Source organism: Porites lutea, chromosome 5 (genome assembly GCF_958299795.1).
Source record: "Porites lutea chromosome 5, jaPorLute2.1, whole genome shotgun sequence".
NCBI lineage: Eukaryota > Metazoa > Cnidaria > Anthozoa > Scleractinia > Poritidae > Porites > Porites lutea.
The window spans coordinates 23,933,689-23,954,821 of record NC_133205.1 but is presented as its reverse complement, the minus strand read 5'-3'; the positions used below and the strand labels follow the sequence as shown (position 1 = coordinate 23,954,821).

At 39.8% G+C, this 21,133-nt stretch overlaps 2 protein-coding genes across 2 annotated transcripts; both read left to right on the top strand.

Annotated features, from left to right (window-relative positions):
• The first annotated feature begins 47 nt into the window (after positions 1–47).
• On the top strand, positions 48–4,581 carry LOC140937657 (beta-1,3-galactosyltransferase 1-like). The gene is made up of 2 exons (XM_073387217.1): positions 48–1,042; positions 2,931–4,581. The coding sequence occupies exons 1-2, from the start codon at positions 191–193 to the stop codon at positions 3,189–3,191; spliced, it is 1,113 nt and encodes a 370-aa protein (XP_073243318.1). The 5' UTR covers positions 48–190; the 3' UTR covers positions 3,192–4,581.
• An 8,587-nt stretch (positions 4,582–13,168) lies between these two features.
• Positions 13,169–19,698, top strand: LOC140937093 (large ribosomal subunit protein uL24m-like). The gene is made up of 5 exons (XM_073386626.1): positions 13,169–13,346; positions 15,314–15,409; positions 16,487–16,590; positions 17,576–17,706; positions 18,285–19,698. The coding sequence occupies exons 1-5, from the start codon at positions 13,215–13,217 to the stop codon at positions 18,572–18,574; spliced, it is 753 nt and encodes a 250-aa protein (XP_073242727.1). The 5' UTR covers positions 13,169–13,214; the 3' UTR covers positions 18,575–19,698.
• Positions 19,699–21,133: the final 1,435 nt, after the last annotated feature.

The window sequence follows — 21,133 nt, the reverse complement described above, 5'->3', positions numbered from 1 at the left end:
TTTTCATACGTGATTCCTTTTAAGTAATACGTTTTCCAGCTAATTGTGATGTGGCAGGCTTGTGATGGTTCCACTTAAGTCACCCTAAACGAATACAAATCTTACAGTAAATACAAGAACAGCAGAAGCAATTCTATCTGTGAGGAGACCGGTGGTGATTGTTTATAACCGCATATCTTAGTGAGGGATTATGCGTTTGCGGAGTACTAAGGCCATTTTGGTTAACGTAGCGTCCTTCATAACCGGTAGCATTGTCACAATGTTAATTTGCTCATCACCTGAATCAGACCAGAAAAACAAAGAAATTACCGATCTACACCAGATAAAAGAGAACGTAAACAATGAGACTCTTCCCGTGCAAAGCGCTAAAGCCGAAGATAGCCTTCCACCCCCTCGTCCAACACTACCTCCGTATCCACCATCATTTAAAGAAAGAGCGATGTTTCTTAGCCCCTCTGGTTCCGACAACAACGCTTTTCTGGTTATCATCGTGGTCTCGACAAGCAAGAACTTCGAGGCGCGCAAAGCCATAAGAGCGTCTTGGGGAAAGAGTACTTCGGGTTCTAATTCAAACCAAGACTCCTTTCGATTATTTTTCGTGGTCGGTTGCGACGACGTTAGCGACGAGCGAGTAGAAAAAGAGTCGCAAACTTATAGGGACATTTTGCGTGGAAATTTTCTAGACACGTATGTTCAGAATGAGTTACATACAGTGAAGATCCTCTTAGGACTTAAATGGGCAACTACCATGAGCAATTCACAATATATTTTAAAAGTAAACTCGGACTCTTTTGTTAATGTCCAAGAAACGATCAAATGGCTTCATTCACTGAGCGACCCAACCGGTGATGTTTTGCAGTATAAGAAAGACGTTTACACTGGGTATTGTCATTCGGGAGTCGCAGTGGTTAGAAATCCGCAGAGCCCCTATTTCATACCAGAAAATCAATGGTCGGACGAACGGCTTCCCACTTACGGGTCAGGAATTGGTGTTGTCCTCTCTCGAGATGTTGCAGAGAGGATGGTTCAGCTTGTGAGAGAGGTAAGGCTTATATATATTCTACTACTTAGTCGGCTTCCCGCAAGGTGACAGAGCTGAGGTCTGACTGACTTCTCGTTTTATCCATAAAAATACATAAATTTTAACGTTTCAGGCCTTTCTCCGCACACACCTTGTTGATTGATTGATTTAATAATTGTTAACACAGCTGTGACGTTTAACGAGAAATCAGATCAGGGGCGATTGCACCTAAAACAAAACCATATAGTTAAATTTAGCCAAGGAATAGAATAAAATAAGGGGCAGCTGACGATTGTTTACATAACTCTGCTGTAACTTTTAACTCCTTAGATATTCTTTTTCCAGAACAAACTTCTGCAGTGTTCTGCACGCCCGAATAACACTGACTGAAAAGGAAATTTATTCACGTCACCGCGTGAAAAACGTCGAGTTGTTAGTTGTAACCGGGATCGTTTTGGAAAACTGTGCCTATACCCCCGCAGAATGTCAAGCTATATCAGCAGTGCCTTGCATACATTTGTATATTTGTAATACATTTGGCGGGAGACCCAATACAATTCGCGTCACTGAATAAATTTAATTGGTTAAAGGCTGTTTTTCACTAATGACGGAGTCGGAATCGGAGTCGTGATCAGAAGCGTAGAACTTTACGATCTAGTGAAAACAGCGTTCTGATTCTTCTGGATCAGCTTACGACTCCGTCGTTTACGATCAAGTGAAAACTGGGTCGTCGGAATCGTAAGCAGAAGCGGAAGAGCTTAACCAATCACAAGAGCAGAAGCGGAAGAGCTTAACCAATCACAAGGCGTGGGAACTTGTATTGCGATTGGTTTATCCTTCCTCTTCTGCTTCCGACTCCAACAATCTGGTTTTCTCTAGATCATAAGCGGAACGTAAGCGACGGAGTCGTAAGCGGGGTCGGAAGAAAATGGCGACGTTCTGATTCCAATTCTGATTCCGATTCTGTCGTGCTTCTGACTCCGCTTACGACTGCGATTTTTGATTTTCACCAGGTCATAAACGCTCTTACAACTCCGACTCCAACTCCATCGCTAGTGGAAACCAGCCTTAAGAAAATAATTCATCCATCTAAATAGCAAACAAACTGACTCAAATTCCAAGCCATACTGAACCGAAACCGTGACTACTGAATAAATTCTTCCTGCGGTTCATTGATCGGGGGTGGAACGCTAAAAAAGCATCTTGAAGAAATTTATAAGGGTACGTTCTTCAGACAATATTTGCCGGTGTTTATATTGTGTTTTTGCTTGTGTTTACATTAAGTTGCCACGGTTGCCATTGCTACGGACAGGAGCCGATTAAGTAATCGGCTCCTGATAGGGAATATTGTCGGCCATCGATACAGCGGTGGTGCCATCCCTCTTGAAAGCAGAATTTTTATTGAACAGAACAAATGTTTGAGCATTATCTGTTTATTTGTTTATTTCCTGACTCATTTTTTACGATTCCTTAAGAACGAATTGCTATGATGATGATGATGATGATGATGATGATTACTGTTATTTCTGTCTTGGTCTTAGAGTGAGAAGAGAGGCGGGCAGTTTGTTTATCTTGTACCTTTAGTCAGGAGCCGCCCGCTGGATAAAAACTGCGGCCTTATTAAGCCAAATATGTTTCAACCTGCCCTTTGTATTATAATATGGTTGCCAGTGTTCCTTCACTGTTCCAACGCTTTTTTCCCATTTTAGACTAAATTCCTCATACCCCAGTCTATTACAGTATTGAAATTAAACCCCAGTTACGTACACCCAAATAGATGAAGCTTATTCACTTTAAGACTGTAATCCTACCAATTTGGGCAGCTCTAGGGATTCGTTTCCATACAAAGAGATTCATTTAACAAATCTGGACAAGGGCTAAAACTATCTTTTTTTCTTTCCTTTTTCAGACAAAAATGATTCACATTGATGATGTATTCATTGGAGTACTTGCGCAAAACCTAAATATCCGGTGCCAGGATGAAAGTTCACGTTTTGACATCGCATACACGACGATGCTAACAGAGTGCGCGGATATGAAATTTTGTGTACTCGGTAGTGTTCCAGCTAAGGACATGTTCTATTTAAACCAAAATGTGGATCATCTAAGAGATATTTGCAACGAAGATAAGGAAAAGGAAGGCTTGCTAGATGACTTTTTTAACGTTTAAAGCGCAATTGACGAAGTAAGTTTGGCGTAAGCCGTCTCTGAAACAAGTTTACAAGTGTTTTTGTGGGAGCTGCTAATCGGAAGTAATAATATAACAGTCGTTTTATAAAACAATCACTTCACTAAAAACCGTTGGACTTTGCATTGGTAGACGTTCAGTTGCATCACCATGGGTGAGCTTCTTTGAAATCGTGGCACTCGCTCCTGAGCCGAAGTGCTGGACTTTATAAGTGGTTTCATGCGTGGTATGTACCCAGCGGCGAAGAGCGAGGAGAAAAGGCTGTTTTCGCAGGATACGTGATATGCCGGATTGCATGCTCATTCTAACTTTAGTTCTCGAGTTTCTTTGACTGAATTGAAATGCCGACCAAAGGTGCTCAGACAGGCCTCTTCAAGAAATGAAAAGAAATAGGGCTAAGATACAAAGTGTACTAGGTTCCTTGGATCCGTTCTCATGTACGCATGGGTAGGACCAACCCTCGCACGCCTGGTGGGCGTTTCAGTATCCGTAAACATTTCGGACATTTGTGCCACAGAAAACTGTGAACATGATCTTGCGCACAATGAATATTTGGATAAAACAACAGCGAAGAGAAACTGGACTTGGTGTAGCAGTAGGATCAGCAATATAGAAATGAATAGAGCTGTCTTTCTCTACCAATCACATTTCGTCTTGACTTTACTATTATTTCAATTATTGTAACCCGAAAAAAGCGTGGATCAAACTAAACATTTGAGAGTCACAAACACGAGGGCCGAAGTTACACTAACCATACGTTTGTATATAACTTTCCTTTTTTTAATTACTTAAAATTAACCAACGCAAGAACGCAAGGGAATACTGAAACTGCTTTCCGTGAGAATTGTAACAAACAAATGATGCAAACGCTCGTTTTTCAAGGGTGTTCCTCTTTCGTTCTTTTACATTAATATTGCTGAATTAATTTTATTACAAGAAACTGGACAGGGAGTCATCAGTGTTCTTAATCACTGAATGAGTGATTCTTTCAGGGCATTTTCCTATTTTATCCTGAAAATAAGAAGAAATAAACAGAGGGTTACACGTAAATAAAACATTACGAATTCCGGACTTGGCCGGGGGTATGTGTGGAATTTTTTAATATTGTTTTGGGCAGAAAACTCTCTGAAGACTGTCTTTCACAGTATAAATTTACTCAGTAAGAAAAGGAGTTTTTGTTGCCCTTGAATGTAAGTATTAAAAACTAAAATGGTATAAACTAACAGCTTTTACACGGTCAGTCAATGCTTAAAGATTTTCGCTTTGTCAGAATTGAACTACCGGGAATTGTAATTTCATTTTCACGATCTTAGTCTCGTCGGACACGCAAAGTCCCCCATGCGTTTCTGTTTTATACTTGGCAAGTGTTTTAGCCAAAAACAATGACTGAATTTGAACCATCCTGAGTATTTACTTATTAAAACCTTTATTATTACAGAATAGAATGCGTGTTTTGCTCTCCTCTGAGCGCTTTTAGTCGTTCGTGACCAGGGAAATGAGACTAATCCGCAGTTGTCACGAGTTTACATACACTTTCGATAACTCAGGAATTTTGCAAGTGTATAGTGGTGGTTTTTAAGGTTGGACTTTGAAATTCTGAGTGACTATTTTTCAGCCAAGCCAAGCACATTTTAATTACTTATGAGAAACACCGATCGGCCGAGATCAGCTAAAATTGACCAAGTGAGGATGACAGCGAGGTAGATCAGTGCTATTGGTTCTATCACACCCGGCCCTTTTTGCCGCCCTTTTTCACATGGAATACTTTTCAAGTTCATATCGTCCGCTAAAAGTGAAGGATATATGACACTGGTGTGAGTTGTCATCGGCCGAATAATATCCTTGCTACCCTTCGTTTTATATAAAACTTTTCAAGATAATACCTACCGCTGTAGCTAGTGAACTATGTATGAGTCTTCATCATTCTCTTGTGGTTCTTTATGTCTTCGCTGGAGTCCGTGAAAGCAGATCTCATCATTCTCTATCGGTTTTCCAGTTTCTCGCAGTCGGCCTCTGGATTGCTTCCAGTCTTTCAAAAATCTTATCGTAGCTTGCACTTTGTAGTTCACATGCTCACGAAACAGGTGGGCAACAGCAAGAGTAGCAAAGACCACAAGAGCTAAAATAACCTGAGGAACTGTTAGCATAGTTGCTCTAGTGACGCTTCAACTGTACACTCAACGCATGTAAGCTTGGCAAACTAATCCTTACGGCAAGGCGATGAGGATGTAAACAAAAGAATAAAACAAAAAATATTTATTTAATTTGTTTTGATATCTATTTTTGGTCTTTTTCTTTTGTTTACTTCCTCATCCTGTCGCCTAACCGTGATAAGTTTAGTGTTTGTTCGAAGGCGCTCACGGGATACATTTCACAAAAAAGGCTCGGTTCCTAAGTACATCGAACAAGGATTATTTTGTTCGCGATCGTTCGCGATAGATATCTTGTTGTTTGCTCGCATTTTGCTACCGCTTGTTATCGTCAACGTTTTCCTTTTGGAATCTTACAGAATGACTCGTAAGTATTTTGTCTTTGTATTCAGCAATTTTTCCAGCGAATAGTGGCTAGTATTTTATGGGATCTTTCGTTTACATGTGACTTGTACTGTAAAAACCCTGGAAAACTATGAATTACAAATTCTACATTGCATCGCAACTTTTTGCCCCTCAGATTGATATATTACCAGTATTTCATAGCTTAAAGTCCTTAAGCTCACAGAAAGAAGTAATCTACACAGACTATAATATTCAAAGGGGATTAAGAAGTCCTGATTCTTTGAATTAAAATAGTTATAAATAATTATATTGCTTTAGTCCAGACCTCGAAAGGATTCCAGTAATGTAATTAACGGACTTTCTTATTGAGACATGTCATGAAAGAGTCGTGATTTGTTTTTCTTATTCATTTGGACGTCTTTTATTGCCATTGACCAAGATGAAGCTTGAGTAGCAGTGGAAGAGAATAGTTTAAATAATTAATTTGTTGTTTTCTTAGAAGTCCTCTCAAAACATAGTGCCTGGACAATCGATGAAACTCTCGTTAAAAATGTCTATTAATTGCTGTTAATTGGCATCGATTGGCATGGCCAATAACGATGCAAAATCATGCCTGAACTTCATCGATCAGCAATCAGGCTCTGACAACACCCATTATTATGTGAAAAATCATGAGTCCCAGTCCAGAAACATAATGAGTCCTTGGTTTGTTGCAACCAGAGAGTTAATCTGAAGACAGACTCCAAAATTATTTATTACAGTTTACTGAAATAGAAATATACTCACCCTATTGTAAATCACAACAAAGTCTAAGAGAAATAAGCATCGTTTAACAAAAGCATTGTATACAGTATGTATACAATAAAGCACAAATAAGCACACCTCACTCTCACAGTGTTCCAGCCAGAGTGCGCCATTGTGTGAATCCCGCAAAAGATCAAGAGAAGGCCCCCACCAAAAGCGTTCCAGGGCCATTGTGGCCCGTCCTTCTTTAATTCCCTGGACTTAACTTCTCTGTTACTTCAACTACAATAATTTTCCAATAAAACAGAATTTTTTATCTAAAGAACAACCACTCTGTACCTTTGTACACAACATGAAAATCAATAGATGAATCTTCTTGAGTTTACCTGATTTACTGTGAGTGGCCTGGAGACCACTGAGCCTCTACTTGGCTTTTGTAATATCGCAGGAGCTAATTGGTATCCATCATGGCATCTCGAAAAAGGACGAACCTGACAAACACATCTTCGAGTTCTATCGAAAGTTTTTTCTCAGTAAGTAACGAAAAAGTGGATGGAGGCGAAGCAGTCCAAAAGAAGCGAAAGGAAGCAGATTTCGACGGTGAAGTGGAAAATGAGATGAAAAAAATTACTTACTATTTTTATTGCATACATTCTGATTTTACTGTTTGCGTTATTACCGAAGATTTCCTCTATTGTGTATAAAGAGGGATGCTCCATGTCAGCTTCAAATAAACTGCCATTTTTATTTCCTTAACTTTCCAACTGTTCTCTTTTGCATATTAGAAAGATACTGGTACATTGGCCCCAAAAAATGGGTTGTAGGGGCCACTTTGGCCCTGAAGCAGAAATTTCTGACTGGAACACTGCTCTCAGCAGTACCTTATTACATGAAATTTCTGCGACACTTTAATTTCACGAATTTCACCCTTTTTTTTATTGATGCGAACAATAAGTTTTGCAAACATAATGTGATGTGAAAATTAAGTGACATACATGTGTCATCAATATAGAAAATGTGTTTATTACTGATTGAAACATGTACAAATTCGAATATTCAACTTATCTGAGGCAATGTCTTGGTCCTCCTCATCACTACTGCTTTCTGTCTCCAGCACTTCTTCTCAAATCGTCCATTCAGTGGCTCTTTGCAATGCTGTTCCACTAGCATCATTTTTTTAGTTTTGACGTGATAATGTGCAGATGAAGTAGTTTTATTTGATTAAATAAAAAGTTAAATTAATTGTGTCTTCCTCAAAAACACAAAATTAAAGTGTCTCTCAATCTAAAATTTTTGCAAAATCACAAAAAGTAAGTGTCGCAACATATGCAAACCAATGATTAAAATCGCCAACATAATTTACCGTTGTTGTTTTGGTTATTAAAGCTATTGCTTTTGTGACGTTCTTATTGCAGTCGCCGTTGTCGGAACTTAAGGTCCCTATTGTCTCTTAACCAAGGAATAATATCAAAACTTAACTAGCCTTCAGTACATGTTTCAATGTTTTTGAGAAATAATAAAATGAATTGATAGAGATGGTCCATTGAAATGTTGCAATCTTAACTCTTTCTTTTAACCAGGCTGGTTTTTGTCATTTGTTGAGTTCCTTCATACGTAGATGAACTATTCTGTTCTAGAACAAACAACACCTGTGATGTTTGTTTTTATCTCCCGTCAGGTGGAAACCAGCGTGAATTGGCCCGTGCAAAAAACATGAAGAAACAACAAGAGGCCGCTAAGAAGAAAGGTGGATCAGAAAGCGGAGTAGCACTAAGAGAAAGAAAAGAAAGGTTTGTGCTTCAAATGAAGTGGTAATTACTTTTAGGGTTTTCCCTGACATTCAAATTAATACCGATCTGTAAAACTCAAGGGCAACGTAAAAGATTTTTCGAATACTATTTCTGTGCCACAAATGCAACAGTACAGCAAATCATACCCAGTGACTGTTACTATTATGGCAAACAATTGTTACAGGAAGTACATGTAGATGTAGTATATAATAATGTGATCAACCATGGCTAAAGAAGTAAAAATTAAATTAAAATGACTCCATTAAGTGTTTTAGCCAGTAAGGCATTTAAAAGGGGGTCAAAGAGTGCTGACTTATTGCATAAATCTTAGTCATTGAAAACCATGATTTGTCCTTGAACAGTCCTTGAAAAGTCCTTGAATTTTGTTTGTCTGAAGTTGTACGAACCATGTAGAATAGTTTTCAAGCTTGCTTTGCTTTATTGTGAATTTTATTTTGAGGAATTCTGAGACAAAACAATTCAGCATATTCAGAATCCCAACCTGCAGCTACATATTGTATTACAGTAACCCATTCACCCCTGAACCACCCTCAGCTGCTCTGTGCCAATCCACATCCCTTCTACGGCTTGTGATGTCATCAGTTCTAGTGATCATTACAGTTTTGTCCGCTAACTTGTGCAGGGTGAAGAGATCTTTCAATTCTTTCAATCAGTCAAGGAGGCCAGACAAAAGGGCAAAAACCATGTAGCATTGACACAAAAATTTCATAAAAATCGTGTTCCTCTACCAACTTACCTTTCCTCTCATGTAATCTACTAAATTGAAGCCTACCATGTACCCAGCTAAAGAAAAAAAAGAAAAGCGAAAGAAGAGGGAAGGAGAGAAAGCGAAAAGTAAAAGTCAAGATTTTGGATGTCACGAAACGCTCCCCCAAAAGGGGAGTGTTGTGTACATCTAAAAAATGGCTGTGAGGGAGACACACATTCAATATGTGAATGTGTTAAAGTGAACGTTACATATTTGGGTGGTCATTTGCTGTGATGCAGCCTATCTATTGTTAGCCTCTACAGCTGATGCTTTGAGGTCAACAAAGGAGCGATATTAGTAAAACTGGCATCCTCCCCCCACCCCTCCCTCTCCTTGAATTTTGAGTAAAATGCGTGGAAATGAGTCCATTTGGGGTCACAACATTGTCCAGGGGGAGTGGAGGGATGAATAAATGAACCCAAAGCCGATCCAAAAATTGTCATTAGAAGCGGAGTTCTATGAACAATTACTTAGAAGGGTTTTTCCACTATGTCCCAAGTTCTTTTCACCTCCACTGAAGGTGGAACTGATTGATTGTTTTTTATGTGTAGGGATGCAGCCATGATGAGAGAAAAACAGAAAAAGGCTTCAGAGAAGCAAGCAGGTGAAGGAGGTGCCAAAAAATGACACAAGCCATGATCGTCGTTTCACAATATTTTGTGAGAGCAATCATCAATTATTTTGTTCTAAAAAACAGGATGTAATAACTGTTTAACTTCTTGTTTCTTGGATATAGAACAGCTTTTGAAAACATTCATCTTTTCAATAGCAACCATTTCAGTTATTTCAGTTATTCCTTTTAGACTGAAATTCCCATAAGCAAGTGACGTAGCAAGCTCTTCCTTTTTTTTGTTAAAAAATTTTCAGCAGTGCTATTTGCATTTAATTCTATGAATGCTTTCATTTAGTTTGAGAAGCACAATGGCAGAAAATGTTTACCACTAAAGCATCAACTCAGTTGTGCAATAAAACAATGGAGAAAAAAAACGATCATTGAATTAAACAACTGTGAGAAAATACATGTAGTTTTCAGCCAACCTGGAGCATCCTCTTTTTTAATGATCACACCATACATGTATCTTAGGAAATATCTTTGAAGTAAGAAATACAACACAACTGTATAAGTTGCATTTGTAACTGCAATAATCTTTGCATTATTTATGGTTGTTGCTGCAATAATTGGATTTCACAGGGGCACCCAACGACAATTTTCGGAAAAATATGTGTTCGGAGGACGATTTGAGATCTAGAATTTTCGGAACATTTTTTTCTTGCTTGCCTGCCAAAAACTACTATAATTGCCCATTTTTAACGGATTTTTACCCTTAAAAGGTCACCTAGAATTTTCTGATCACTAAACTTTCAGCTAGGAAATCCCAACAGATAAAAAATTTATAGAGGATAAAAATACGCCCATATCCACCGTTTAAATACTAAAACACGTTTAACAATGCTATGTTTAAGTGGTTTTGAACTATATTCTCGTTGGGTGCCCCTGATTTCAGGGGAAATCTTCAGTTGCTGATTTACGTTTTTTTCTCTCTAACTTTCCGTCTTTTCCTTCTATAAGTTGAAGCCAGAAAATTAACATTGGATGATGAAATTGTAACATTTACAATTAAAAATTATATATTGATCAGAATGTGAATTGTAACTGTTCATATACTGAAAGGTAATAAAATACTGTAAAGCAAATCTTGTCACACCTGGTACATCCAATAGAGTCTGTGTGCTGATTGAGACAGCTTTGAAGGGTAGGGTTTTCAAGCTGAAAATCCTGGGGTATCACTCCTCCTCAAGAGGACCTTCCTGGAGCATGAGGCCAGGGCGTGTACCCCTTTATGGCCTATACAGGGATGTGCTGCTGGACAGGGTATGATGATGATGATGAACTTTATTCATGTGTTGATGTATTGAGCTGACGCTAATTGGGGACATGGTTTTTGTCCTCTCTGTCCTAAACAGGGAATATAATTTCGAGCGAGTCTTTCCTTATTTTAAACAGGGTATTGCCAGCACCATTGATTTGATTTGCTTGATGAAAATTGTTTGTATTCAAAGTATACAAAAGCAATAACTATAACGTGAATTTGCTCTATTGCAATTACCAATAAAAGGCCTTAAGACATTTTGTCCTTTGTCCTAAACAGAGTAATAAAATTTAGGGTGTTATCCCAAGATAGTTTCGAAAACGAAGCACTCGAAAACGAAGACCGAAGCACGAAGCACCCAAAACTCGAAAACGAAGCACCCAAATCTCGAAAACGAAGCACCCAAAACTCGAAAACGAAGCACCCAAATCTCGAAAACGAAGCACCCTATCTCGAAACAGAAGCACCCTGTCTCGAAAACGAAGACCCCAAAATCTCGAAAACGAAGCACCCAAAACTCGAAAACGAAGCACTCAAAACTCGAAAACGAAGACCCCTAAATCTCGAAAACGAAAACTCGAAACCACTGAAGGTTTAATAAGTGCAACTTTACGTCTTGCATGACGCAATCCGAATCAGGTGGAGGCAGCGGATGCGTCCGCACCTTCAAAGGTCCATTAAATACATCCCAGGGTTTTATTACCAACTGTTTCACTGGACGTTTCTAGATAGGATATCCTGTATTAATTTTAATATTAGTCTCGCTATACTTGATACATCTTACCTTAATATGCATTTTGTCGGTACACATACATGTTCATGTAGACTTCAAAACTGTCCGTCAGCAGATTTTGGCGTATTCAAGTACGCGTGAGCAGTAACACTAAAGGTCTGAAACGAGGCTGAAAACGGAGTGTGAGGCTCGCGCGTATTACTCTTACGCCACGCTTTACCGACTTCTTTACTGATTTTGAGAAAAAAACCGATTGTTTTGCAGTCTAACATATTGGATATCTATGACACTGCGTGATCAGATCAGATCAGATCGAGGCAGATTTTGTTCTAGGATAACAGCCTAGGACCAGGCTCTATGGTGGGGAACAGGAGAATTCGTTATCGTGCTTGATTCCTGCTGTATTAGCATTGGTCTCGTGTTTATAAAGGACAGACCGGTTTCGAGTTTTTGGGTGCTTCGTTTTCGATCTAGGGTGCTTCGTTTTCGAGATTTAGTGGTCTTCGTTTTCGAGTTCTGGGTGCTTCGTTTTGGAGATAGGGTGCTTCGTTTTCGAGTTTTGGGTGCTTCGTGCTTCGGTCTTCGTTTTCGAGTGCTTCGTTTTCGAAACTACCGTTATCCCAAACAGGGTCTGTATTTAAGAATTTTGTAGCCCTAAACAGAGACCCACATATTGGTCAAGTACCCCCTCCCCCCTTCCCCCCCTCCTCCCGTTGAGAGGAAGATTAGAGAAAGTCCTATCAATACAGGCCTTGCAGTTTATGGTTAATAGTTGACCTGGTATAGGGTGGAGACTTTTGTACCTACAATCTTGGACAGAATACTGAGAATAGATTGGAAAAGCAAACTGCCCCGTAAAGAATGAATCTACATGAAGGCCTAAATGCGCAGTAATGCGCCATTAGCCCATCCTTGACTTTGGTGAGGGAGGGTTCTTTATTTTCTGTCTATTTTATTGAAAATAGTCTATGAAATGGAGAACATGGGCCTGGCCTAGGCTAAGCCGGATCGAGGTCCCCAGCGGCACTTCCACACCCTCAGGGTAATGGAAAAACGCGGTCTGGTAAAATTATTAGTTTAGCGAAATATTTACGACCGCTAAGGTAGCTCTTCTTGAGGAGGTCGATTTGCGTAAAATTGTTCTTTCGACCAAATTTAAAACACTCGCAGAAGCCTACTCAATTAATAACTTTTCTTAGCGATTTGGGTTTGGGTTAGGGTTAGAGGGGATGCCCGTATCTCTAGGGCTGCCAACTACGCGGGGATGTCCATATCACTGTGACACGGCGGAAAGGCGAAACGAAATGATAACTAACTCTTAGCACTACCACGTGCGTACGGTGGCTTATAGATATCATGACTGAGAGATTGCTATTGCTGTGAAATGCTTTTGGCCAAATCGTAACCTGTGTTTAAGCTGTTTTTATGTGAGGGGGCGGGGGGGGATGAGAGGAGGGGAAAAGATAGGGAGAGAAGTCATTCCTGTCACGCGAGTTGTCACACACGTCGTGACGTCTTCGTCACGTCTAGTTCCAGTCCCCGGTTCCAGACTACGTCCCGCTCGGCGCCATATTGGATAACGTTGTGGAAAAACGAGAAAAATATGCCTTCTATTCCGTGGAAACCGTTCGGATTAAACAATATTTTACCGCGACGGTTTCCTCGTCAACGGCGTGGGAACAAACGTCAACCTATTGTTCCGCTAAAAGAGTGGAAAATAGTGCGAGGAGACACGGTAAGAAAGAGGGTGCCATGTGAAAAATGTATTTCTATGTTTTCTATGTTTTTAAATGTATGAGGCAGGCATTTGACGTTATATTGATATTTTCTGCCTTTTCAAACTGAATCTGCTCGTTTGAAAATCTGCTAAATACTCCAGACGTAATGTTATGATGGTGGCGGACTAGGAGAATTTTTTTTCCTTGGCCTTTGGTTGTGCTTGACACTGAGGTGTTGTCACTGTGCGACTGTTTTGGGGGGACGAATTTTGACCCAGTTTCTTTTACAAACGTAAGATAGTTACAGTTACAGGTGGTAACGAGGCTGGAGTGGACCTTTTTTGATACAACCCTTTCTGCTTTATTTTGTGAATCATGTCGTTCTTATGTAAACTAGTATTTTTTAAGCATAATTTCCATAAGAAAAGGAAGGAGGTTTGTATCAAAACAAGATCAACCTCAGCTTCACGTTCACTCAAAGGCTAGGATACTAGGCTCACAACTGTAAAATGGTCCACTCAAAGACTTTCCTCAATTCACCCTCTTGAGGAAGTAGCCAGTGAATACAACTGTCTCTTCTCACTCCTCCCTGCTAGAGGCATTTTGCGGGAGAGACGTCTGCGATTCGGCCCCAAAAATTCCATACTGATGAGGTGAATCATTGTTTACTTAATTAAACTGGTAATCATGGGGTTCCAGATGTAAATTTGTTTCTCCTGGCCCTGGTCATTCAAACATTAGGTAGCGCCCTGAATATAGGATATGCCTGCTCAAAATCACTTGAAAGTAAATATGATAAATTTTTATAGCGGCTGTTATCTTAGGTATCTGCTTTTAATATCCCCATACCGTTGAGGTTTACGCAATCTCACAATACAATGTTTAACTGTAAACAGCATGTGTTCTTTAAATATATCCAGATCTGACACTGATTTTGGGTATTTATCATGTATTTGGTAGAAGGATGATTTAAATACGTTATTATGCAGTGTCCTTTGAATGTCTTTCTATAACCCAATTGCTTTGTAAATGTGACTTGTAGTTCATTAGAGGAGAGCATTTTAAAGCTTGATATTTTTTAATACCATAGCATCTAGGTTGTTTAGCAATCAGTTGGCCATTTCGAAGTTGCGTAGGGAACTGGGACAATTTTCAAATTTAAGCTAATTGATATACTGACACCACCGTATAAAAGGTCATGTTGAAATTGGTTATTTGACCATGTTTGGTGCTCTAAGGTTGAACAGGGATCAAGTTATGACTCTTGAAACATGGTTAAAGATCCATACAACCGTCTGTAATTTTGTGACTGCATCCCCCAAAACCAGATAAGCTCTTAACTTTTTCACGGTTTCTGTTATATTCCTGAAAATGGGCAAACATGGTGATTTTTGAATTGTAGTTCCATCCAAGTAGTAGATGCATGATGAATTTTTCAATTTAACAGAAAAAGTGAAAAATATTTTAAAGAGTTTATATGGTTTTGGGTGTGCTTAGTGATGAGGAATGAGGAGAGACAGCTGTATTTGCAGGTCCTGGTGGCTTACCTTTGAAGTGTTAACAGGTTTATCCAATTATTCATTTATTTTCCAAATACTTCCTCTCCATGTACGTGATTAATCTAGTATGCGATTAATCCATGAATTTATTTATTTATTTATTTATTTACTCAAGGCACCTGGTTTAGCTTAAAATAGATATACCATTAAAATTGCCCTTATAATGTTATTGTCAAACTCAGAAAACCGTGAACACCTGAAAAATTTGGGGAATGTTGATTGTGTACTGGCCAATCACAATAAAGTTCAGGACACGTGAGCAAACCTCAAAACCAAAAACTAATTACCATTGCTGTTTACACTTTAGTTATCTCGTGCCTTATTGGCTTATTTCGGGCAACACAATAACATTCCATAAATATTTCTGGTGTTCTCGGTTTTGTGAGTTTCACAGTAAAAGTTGCTTTATTTTGTCTTTGTTTAAGGTGATGCTTCTCTCTGGAAAAGATAAAGGAAAGACTGGAACAGTAACGGAGGTTGTTCGAAACAAGAACTGGGTTTTTGTTGAAGGACTTAACACTGTAAGTAAACTTGTATCCAAATGGGATGTGTGAGGTCTTGAGGTTGGTTTCCGTAATAATTATATTGTGGGGGTCATCATTATTGAAGGGCTGAATGTGAAACTATTGTGTGTGAATATTTGGTCCTGAAAATTCAAAGTTTTCTAAACCATGGCTTTGAACCTGCACAATACTTTTGCTGCTAACAGCGGTATTGCTGTCGACTAGTTTCTTTAGATGATCCACAGGTAATACAGAGGTTTATTTGGAACTACCAGGAAGCTATTTTAAGACTTCAGTTCTATCCAAACAAAGGCAACTGCCTTATTGTTTGGAATCATCCAAGAGGTGTTTTCATGTGATTGTTTCGATCACGTAGTAAACACATTTTGAGACAAGTGATATTTGGTGCATTTACAAAGGCTTTACAGTCAGCTAAAACTTAAAGGCTTTGTCCTTATGTTCTTTTTTAACCGTATAAGCCCCAGTGGGCGATTCCAGAAAATATCCATACCATACCACAGACAGCTTCCATATTTTAACCCCCTGTTGCCTTCGGAACTTCCAAAATACATTATCCCCCCATGCCCTTGGAATTCCACGATAAAATATTGTTAACCCCCCTCTTGTTCGGATTTTCCATTTTTTTGTCAAACCCTTCAGAATTACTGGAAGGGTTTGCAAATAGGTCCAATTTGGCTTATTTTATGCCAAAATATTTCAAGTGACTCTACTTCTGTATTTTAGTACAGCTGGTTACAGAGTTACTGAGTGGTGATAGCAGTGACCTTCCACCAATGTACATTGATGCCATAATTATGTGGGTTGAGTTTGTGGTTGGTTCTCTCCTTTGCTCCGAGAGGTTTTTTCCTGGTACTCCAGTTTTCCCCTCTCCTCATAAACCAAAATTTGTAAATTCCCTTTCGACCAGGAATGAGGTAGATGAAAAACCACAACATGGATGTGCTGCCTCTAAAATTTCTTTTATTGATTTTTATTTAAGTGTAGTCTAGTCTAGCTGAAATAATTGTGTTATTGAGTCTCCCTGATTATTTTCTGTGTTGCTAGACTTAACAATCTACTATTGTCTTTCCTCAGCATTTTCGCTATTTAAAACCATATGGTGATTTTAAAGGAGGCCTGGTTCCAAGTGAAGCTCCAATCCAAGTTACAGAATTGTCCCTGTTAGATCCCTCTGATGGGTAGGTGTTGAATAATAATTATTTATAAATAAGTTGTCTTAAGTTGTCCTTGATTCTGTTACCTTCACTTCATTCGTCACTCATTAAGATTTCACATACTACTCGTTAAAAAGGGCAGAGAACGTAGAAGGGCTCATGCCAGGAACAGTCATGGCAATAATTGTTTACTTAGGTTTCACCAACTATTGGCAGGGTCACCACAACAGCATGTGGCGCCAATTACTGCAGGCCCATAACAGTCCCTTCCCCCATGAGAGCTAGTCCACCACACCAGGGACAAAGTCCCCAACTCTTAACGAACAGTGCCTGGATTCTTTAACATCCCACAAAATTTATGTGTGCAAGGGTTGTGAGACAGGGCCTACAGTTTATCATCCTTATCCGAGATAGCCTGCTTGGCAGGCGTTAAAAGTGGAAGGGGGAGGGGGAATTTGGACACGTGTGATCTCGTGCCCTAATTCCCTTCCCCTTCCCTTTCGAACACCTGCCTCGCAGGCTATATCTGAGAAGACTAGAGAGTCTAACTGTTTGCAGATGTCTTTACAAATGCAGAACTTTCTCGTCAACCTCACCCTTTTAAGACCCTGAGTGCTGGTCCAACCAGGATTTGAACCAGCAGCCTCCTGCTCTGTAGACCAGTACTTATCCAATTGAGCCAACCGGATGGCAGTTAAATTGAGAATGTTGAGGGAGTAAATCCACTGTACCCTCTATACCTTTCCACAAAGGGTGGGGCTCTTGAAAAAGACTTTCTGTCTTAACATGAAATCTAAAGGCAGCTCAGCTACAGCCTTTTATAGCAAACCTCAATAAATGTGTAACCTTGGTCATTAGTAGTAGTGTGAGTTGCAGTGCATCAGTGAATGCTAGTGAAATGTTTACTGTGTGAGTGCATAGCAGTGTTATTGTAAGCTACCTGCCTACTTTCCCGGGAAAGAACATTATTTATTTAAACAATGTTTGTACTTACCAAATGTCTCTGCAGAAAACCCACTGAGGTGTCTTACCGATACACAGAGAAAGGCGACAAGGTGAGGGTATCGGATCGCACTGGTCGCATTATTCCTAAACCACCATGGGAAAGAAGAGACTGGAAAAGTCGAACTGCTGTTAAAGGTATGGCATTGTTAACATCCATGCATAAATGAATTACACTTTTTAAAAAAATGATATTGTTGTCGTCTATTATTATTTTAGATAGTTTCTTGGTGTTGTGGACGGGTGCGATCTCCAGACGACGTACTGCAAAAGATTTAAAGCGATTTTCGTATGACCTAGAAATGAAAATGCGCGTACAAAACAAAAACAACAAACGAACGGAAAGAGAGCGATTTGATTGTTTTATCGAACGGATAGAAACGCGCGTGGCTTTTGGTTGGTTAAGCGAACGTTCGGGTGAAAAAACTTCACGCCCAATAACTTTCTAGAAATCAATCGATACTTCGCTTTGACGTCATACTGCAACACGATTGGCCAATTGAACAATGCCTTCTCCATAGTAAGGTTTTCTTTGGCGGGAAAACGAATAGTCCACGTTTTGATCTTTTCATACATTGGCTGGTAACACAAATAACGAACACTTGCCGAAACCACTAGATAATATCCACACCATAAAACAAACGAGAACCAAGAACAGTTTCCTCAACACCAAGAAACACCGTCCCATTGTTTTGTCTGTTTTTCCTCATTTTTAGATGGTCCATTGGACACTCCCTCCTCCGCTGTGAGCAAACAGACCTATTTACCATCGCTGTTATATTTTCATGAAGAAATCATGTGTGCCATGAATGTATCACCATCTGTCCCAAAGACAAGGCCTGACAGACGAGACTTGATGATCAAGGAGGTGGAAAAGGCTGCTAACTGGGGTGGGGACGACAAGAGTTTAGCTAATGTCAACATTGGTTGGATGGACAGAATGTACTTTAGTATGAATCATTATGCCGATAAAATTGTGAAATTTCTAAGAATCGATAAGTTGTAAGATACTGGACTTCTCAAATTCGAACCTCTCCCAGCTTTTGATGTCGCTCTCACATTTCGTTCTCAAGCTTCTCAAACTCAGTTATATTTCGAGTAGAAAACAAAGGAATCCTTAACATTTAGCCAACTTCATCACTTAAAAAGAAGTGTTAAACACTTGACACCGTTTTTCAGCCAAGTAGCCACCTTCTCCCCTCCTACAAAAAATATGGACTTCGCCTCGTTTTTCGGTGGTTTCTTGGCTTTGTATACAGTTGCGATCACCAAACGACGTTATACAAGACACTGAACAAGAGGCACACCACACCACTCAAAAGCGAACCAAAAAAGATTTCCCTCCGCAGCATCAAGAATCACCCACTTCTGAAGATCTGGATATCGGATGAAAACACTGCATCCCCTGTTCGATATATTACATATTCTTCACATTGACTAGTCTATTCAACTAGTCCAGGCAAGCTAAAATTGTGCAAACTCCCCTTTCAGTGACCGCGGATCCAGACATCTGACGATGTGTGAGATATTTTGATTTGTGAGGTATCCACGGGGAAATTTCACGGATGAAACACTGCATGCCCTGTTTGATATAGAGTGTTTTCACTCACGTGGCCAGCATCTAAAGCGTTTACATATGAAAGGAATTCAACTCCCACAGGATTGGTTTGGGACACCAACATGGCCGCCGTTTCATTGTTTTGGGACACCAATATGGCCGCCGTGACGTTATGTAAAAACACTCTGTATGACATACTCTTTATTACTGTAAATACTGACTAGTCTATTCAACTAGTCCAGACAAGCTAAAATTGTGCAAACTCCCCTTTCGGTGTCCTTGGGTCCAGACATTTTGACCTTTTGCGGGATATTTTGATTGGCGAGGTATCCACGAGGAAATTTATTTAAGGAGAGCACATTTTTGTCAAAAAATATCATCAAGACAATTTGTGGTGTGTTTAACCATTCTTTGGCAGTCAATCACACCCGACCTTTCTCCTGTTATTTAAAAGAGCAGACAAATAAAGAAGTTACACTAATAGATTCAGTACAATATATCATTTTGCCAGGTGTCTATTGAGTTATATAAAGTGTAAAAATGACAGGTGAATGCAACACGTACAGCGCCATAATACATGACGTGGGAATAACACCAGGCAGAGACAAGGAATGATCAGCCAGAAATTAGGAATGCGAATTTGCAAAGTTAAGGAATGATCAGGCAGAGATTATTAACGATGAGCTAAAGATTAGGAATGATTAGGCAGAGATTAGGAAAGATTAAGCAACAACAATTAAGTTATGATTAAAATGATTAGACAGCGAAAAGGTAGATTAGGCAGCGATAGGTTACTATTGGGCGGAGATAAGGAAAGATTAGGCAGAGGTTAGTTTATTCATAGTTAGGGACCATTCATTATTTATGGGGAAGGAGGGCTGGTGGAATTTGACAGGTAGCTCCTGTTGTATTTGATGACCCCCCTCTTCATTCGAAATTTTTTAGGTGGCCCCCTTGTATCCCAAAACTGGCGTTTTGACTGAATGGCCATAAGAAGAGAGCAGACGACATTGTCTGCATAGCTGAAGTTGCAAAGGAGTGTTTTTAACAACAAGAACGGCGAGAAAAACGTTTGGAGCTTCAAAAATAGCAAACTTAGTTGTTTTATACAAGATATTTACCAGATTTACTACACTGGATGGTATACAATGTAGAGACGCCCATGTTTTTTTTATTTGGTTTGTACATATGATGGCGCGCAAATGTATGATAAGTGTCGGAACGGTCACCCCTAATGTCAGATTTGATTAGCTCAATTGCTTTAAAACGCTCTGCCCTGCCTCCGCCTGCACGGAGATTGAACAAATATAACACATTGATACTACACGACAGTCACTACACTGGTCCGCTACTCAGAACATCATTCCTTGCTAACCAATTCACAAAGCGGTAGGCAAACGCTACCTGGAATTAACAACACACTTATACTACGTACGCCGTACAAAAGAATGGGTAACACTAAGAAACCGATACCTGGAGTCCGGGGGAATGCTTCCGTGGGAAATCTGAACTTTCTGAACGTTAGAAACGCATGGTTTTGGCATTCTGGCAGGTTTTTGGTAGACTCTGCGTTACTGACAGATGCCATCACTGCAAAACTTGAAGGAATTTCTGGGCGACCCTCCTTTACACCCAATATTTTTTCGCATGCCCTCCCCCCCCCCCCCCCCCCCCCCCCCTTGAAATATGTACGGTCCCTTTGGAATGAATTATTATTATGCAGTGTTATGCGGAGATTATTAATCATTAGGCAGAAATTTTCCAAGTTCTTGTACGGTCTTCTTCCTAGGCCTTCTTGGTCATAATGCCTCCGAGACGAAAGGCTGGGAGACGCCTCAAAAACTAGCTCGGACCACGTGATACGAAACGCATACACCGCGCCAAATAATGAGGCTTAGGGACTGGGCAAGGCAAAGGTTAGGAAAAAGTCCTGAAGCACCCGGATTAGGTACGCGTAAGAAACCACGTGAGATGGCGGGTATCGTGAATAAGGTCTATTCTCATGCA

What these genes read in the sequence shown, in the direction of transcription:
- LOC140937657 (XM_073387217.1), top strand. Translation starts at nt 191, where the DNA reads ATGCGTTTGCGGAGTACTAAGGCCATTTTGGTTAACGTAGCGTCCTTC. An exon ending in TGGTTCAGCTTGTGAGAGAG is followed by an intron (nt 1,043 to 2,930) that starts GTAAGGCTTATA and finishes TTCCTTTTTCAG; the next exon opens with ACAAAAATGATTCACATTGA.
- LOC140937093 (XM_073386626.1), top strand. Translation starts at nt 13,215, where the DNA reads ATGCCTTCTATTCCGTGGAAACCGTTCGGATTAAACAATATTTTACCG. An exon ending in TTGTTGAAGGACTTAACACT is followed by an intron (nt 15,410 to 16,486) that starts GTAAGTAAACTT and finishes GTCTTTCCTCAG; the next exon opens with CATTTTCGCTATTTAAAACC. An exon ending in AAGTCGAACTGCTGTTAAAG is followed by an intron (nt 17,707 to 18,284) that starts GTATGGCATTGT and finishes CCTCATTTTTAG; the next exon opens with ATGGTCCATTGGACACTCCC.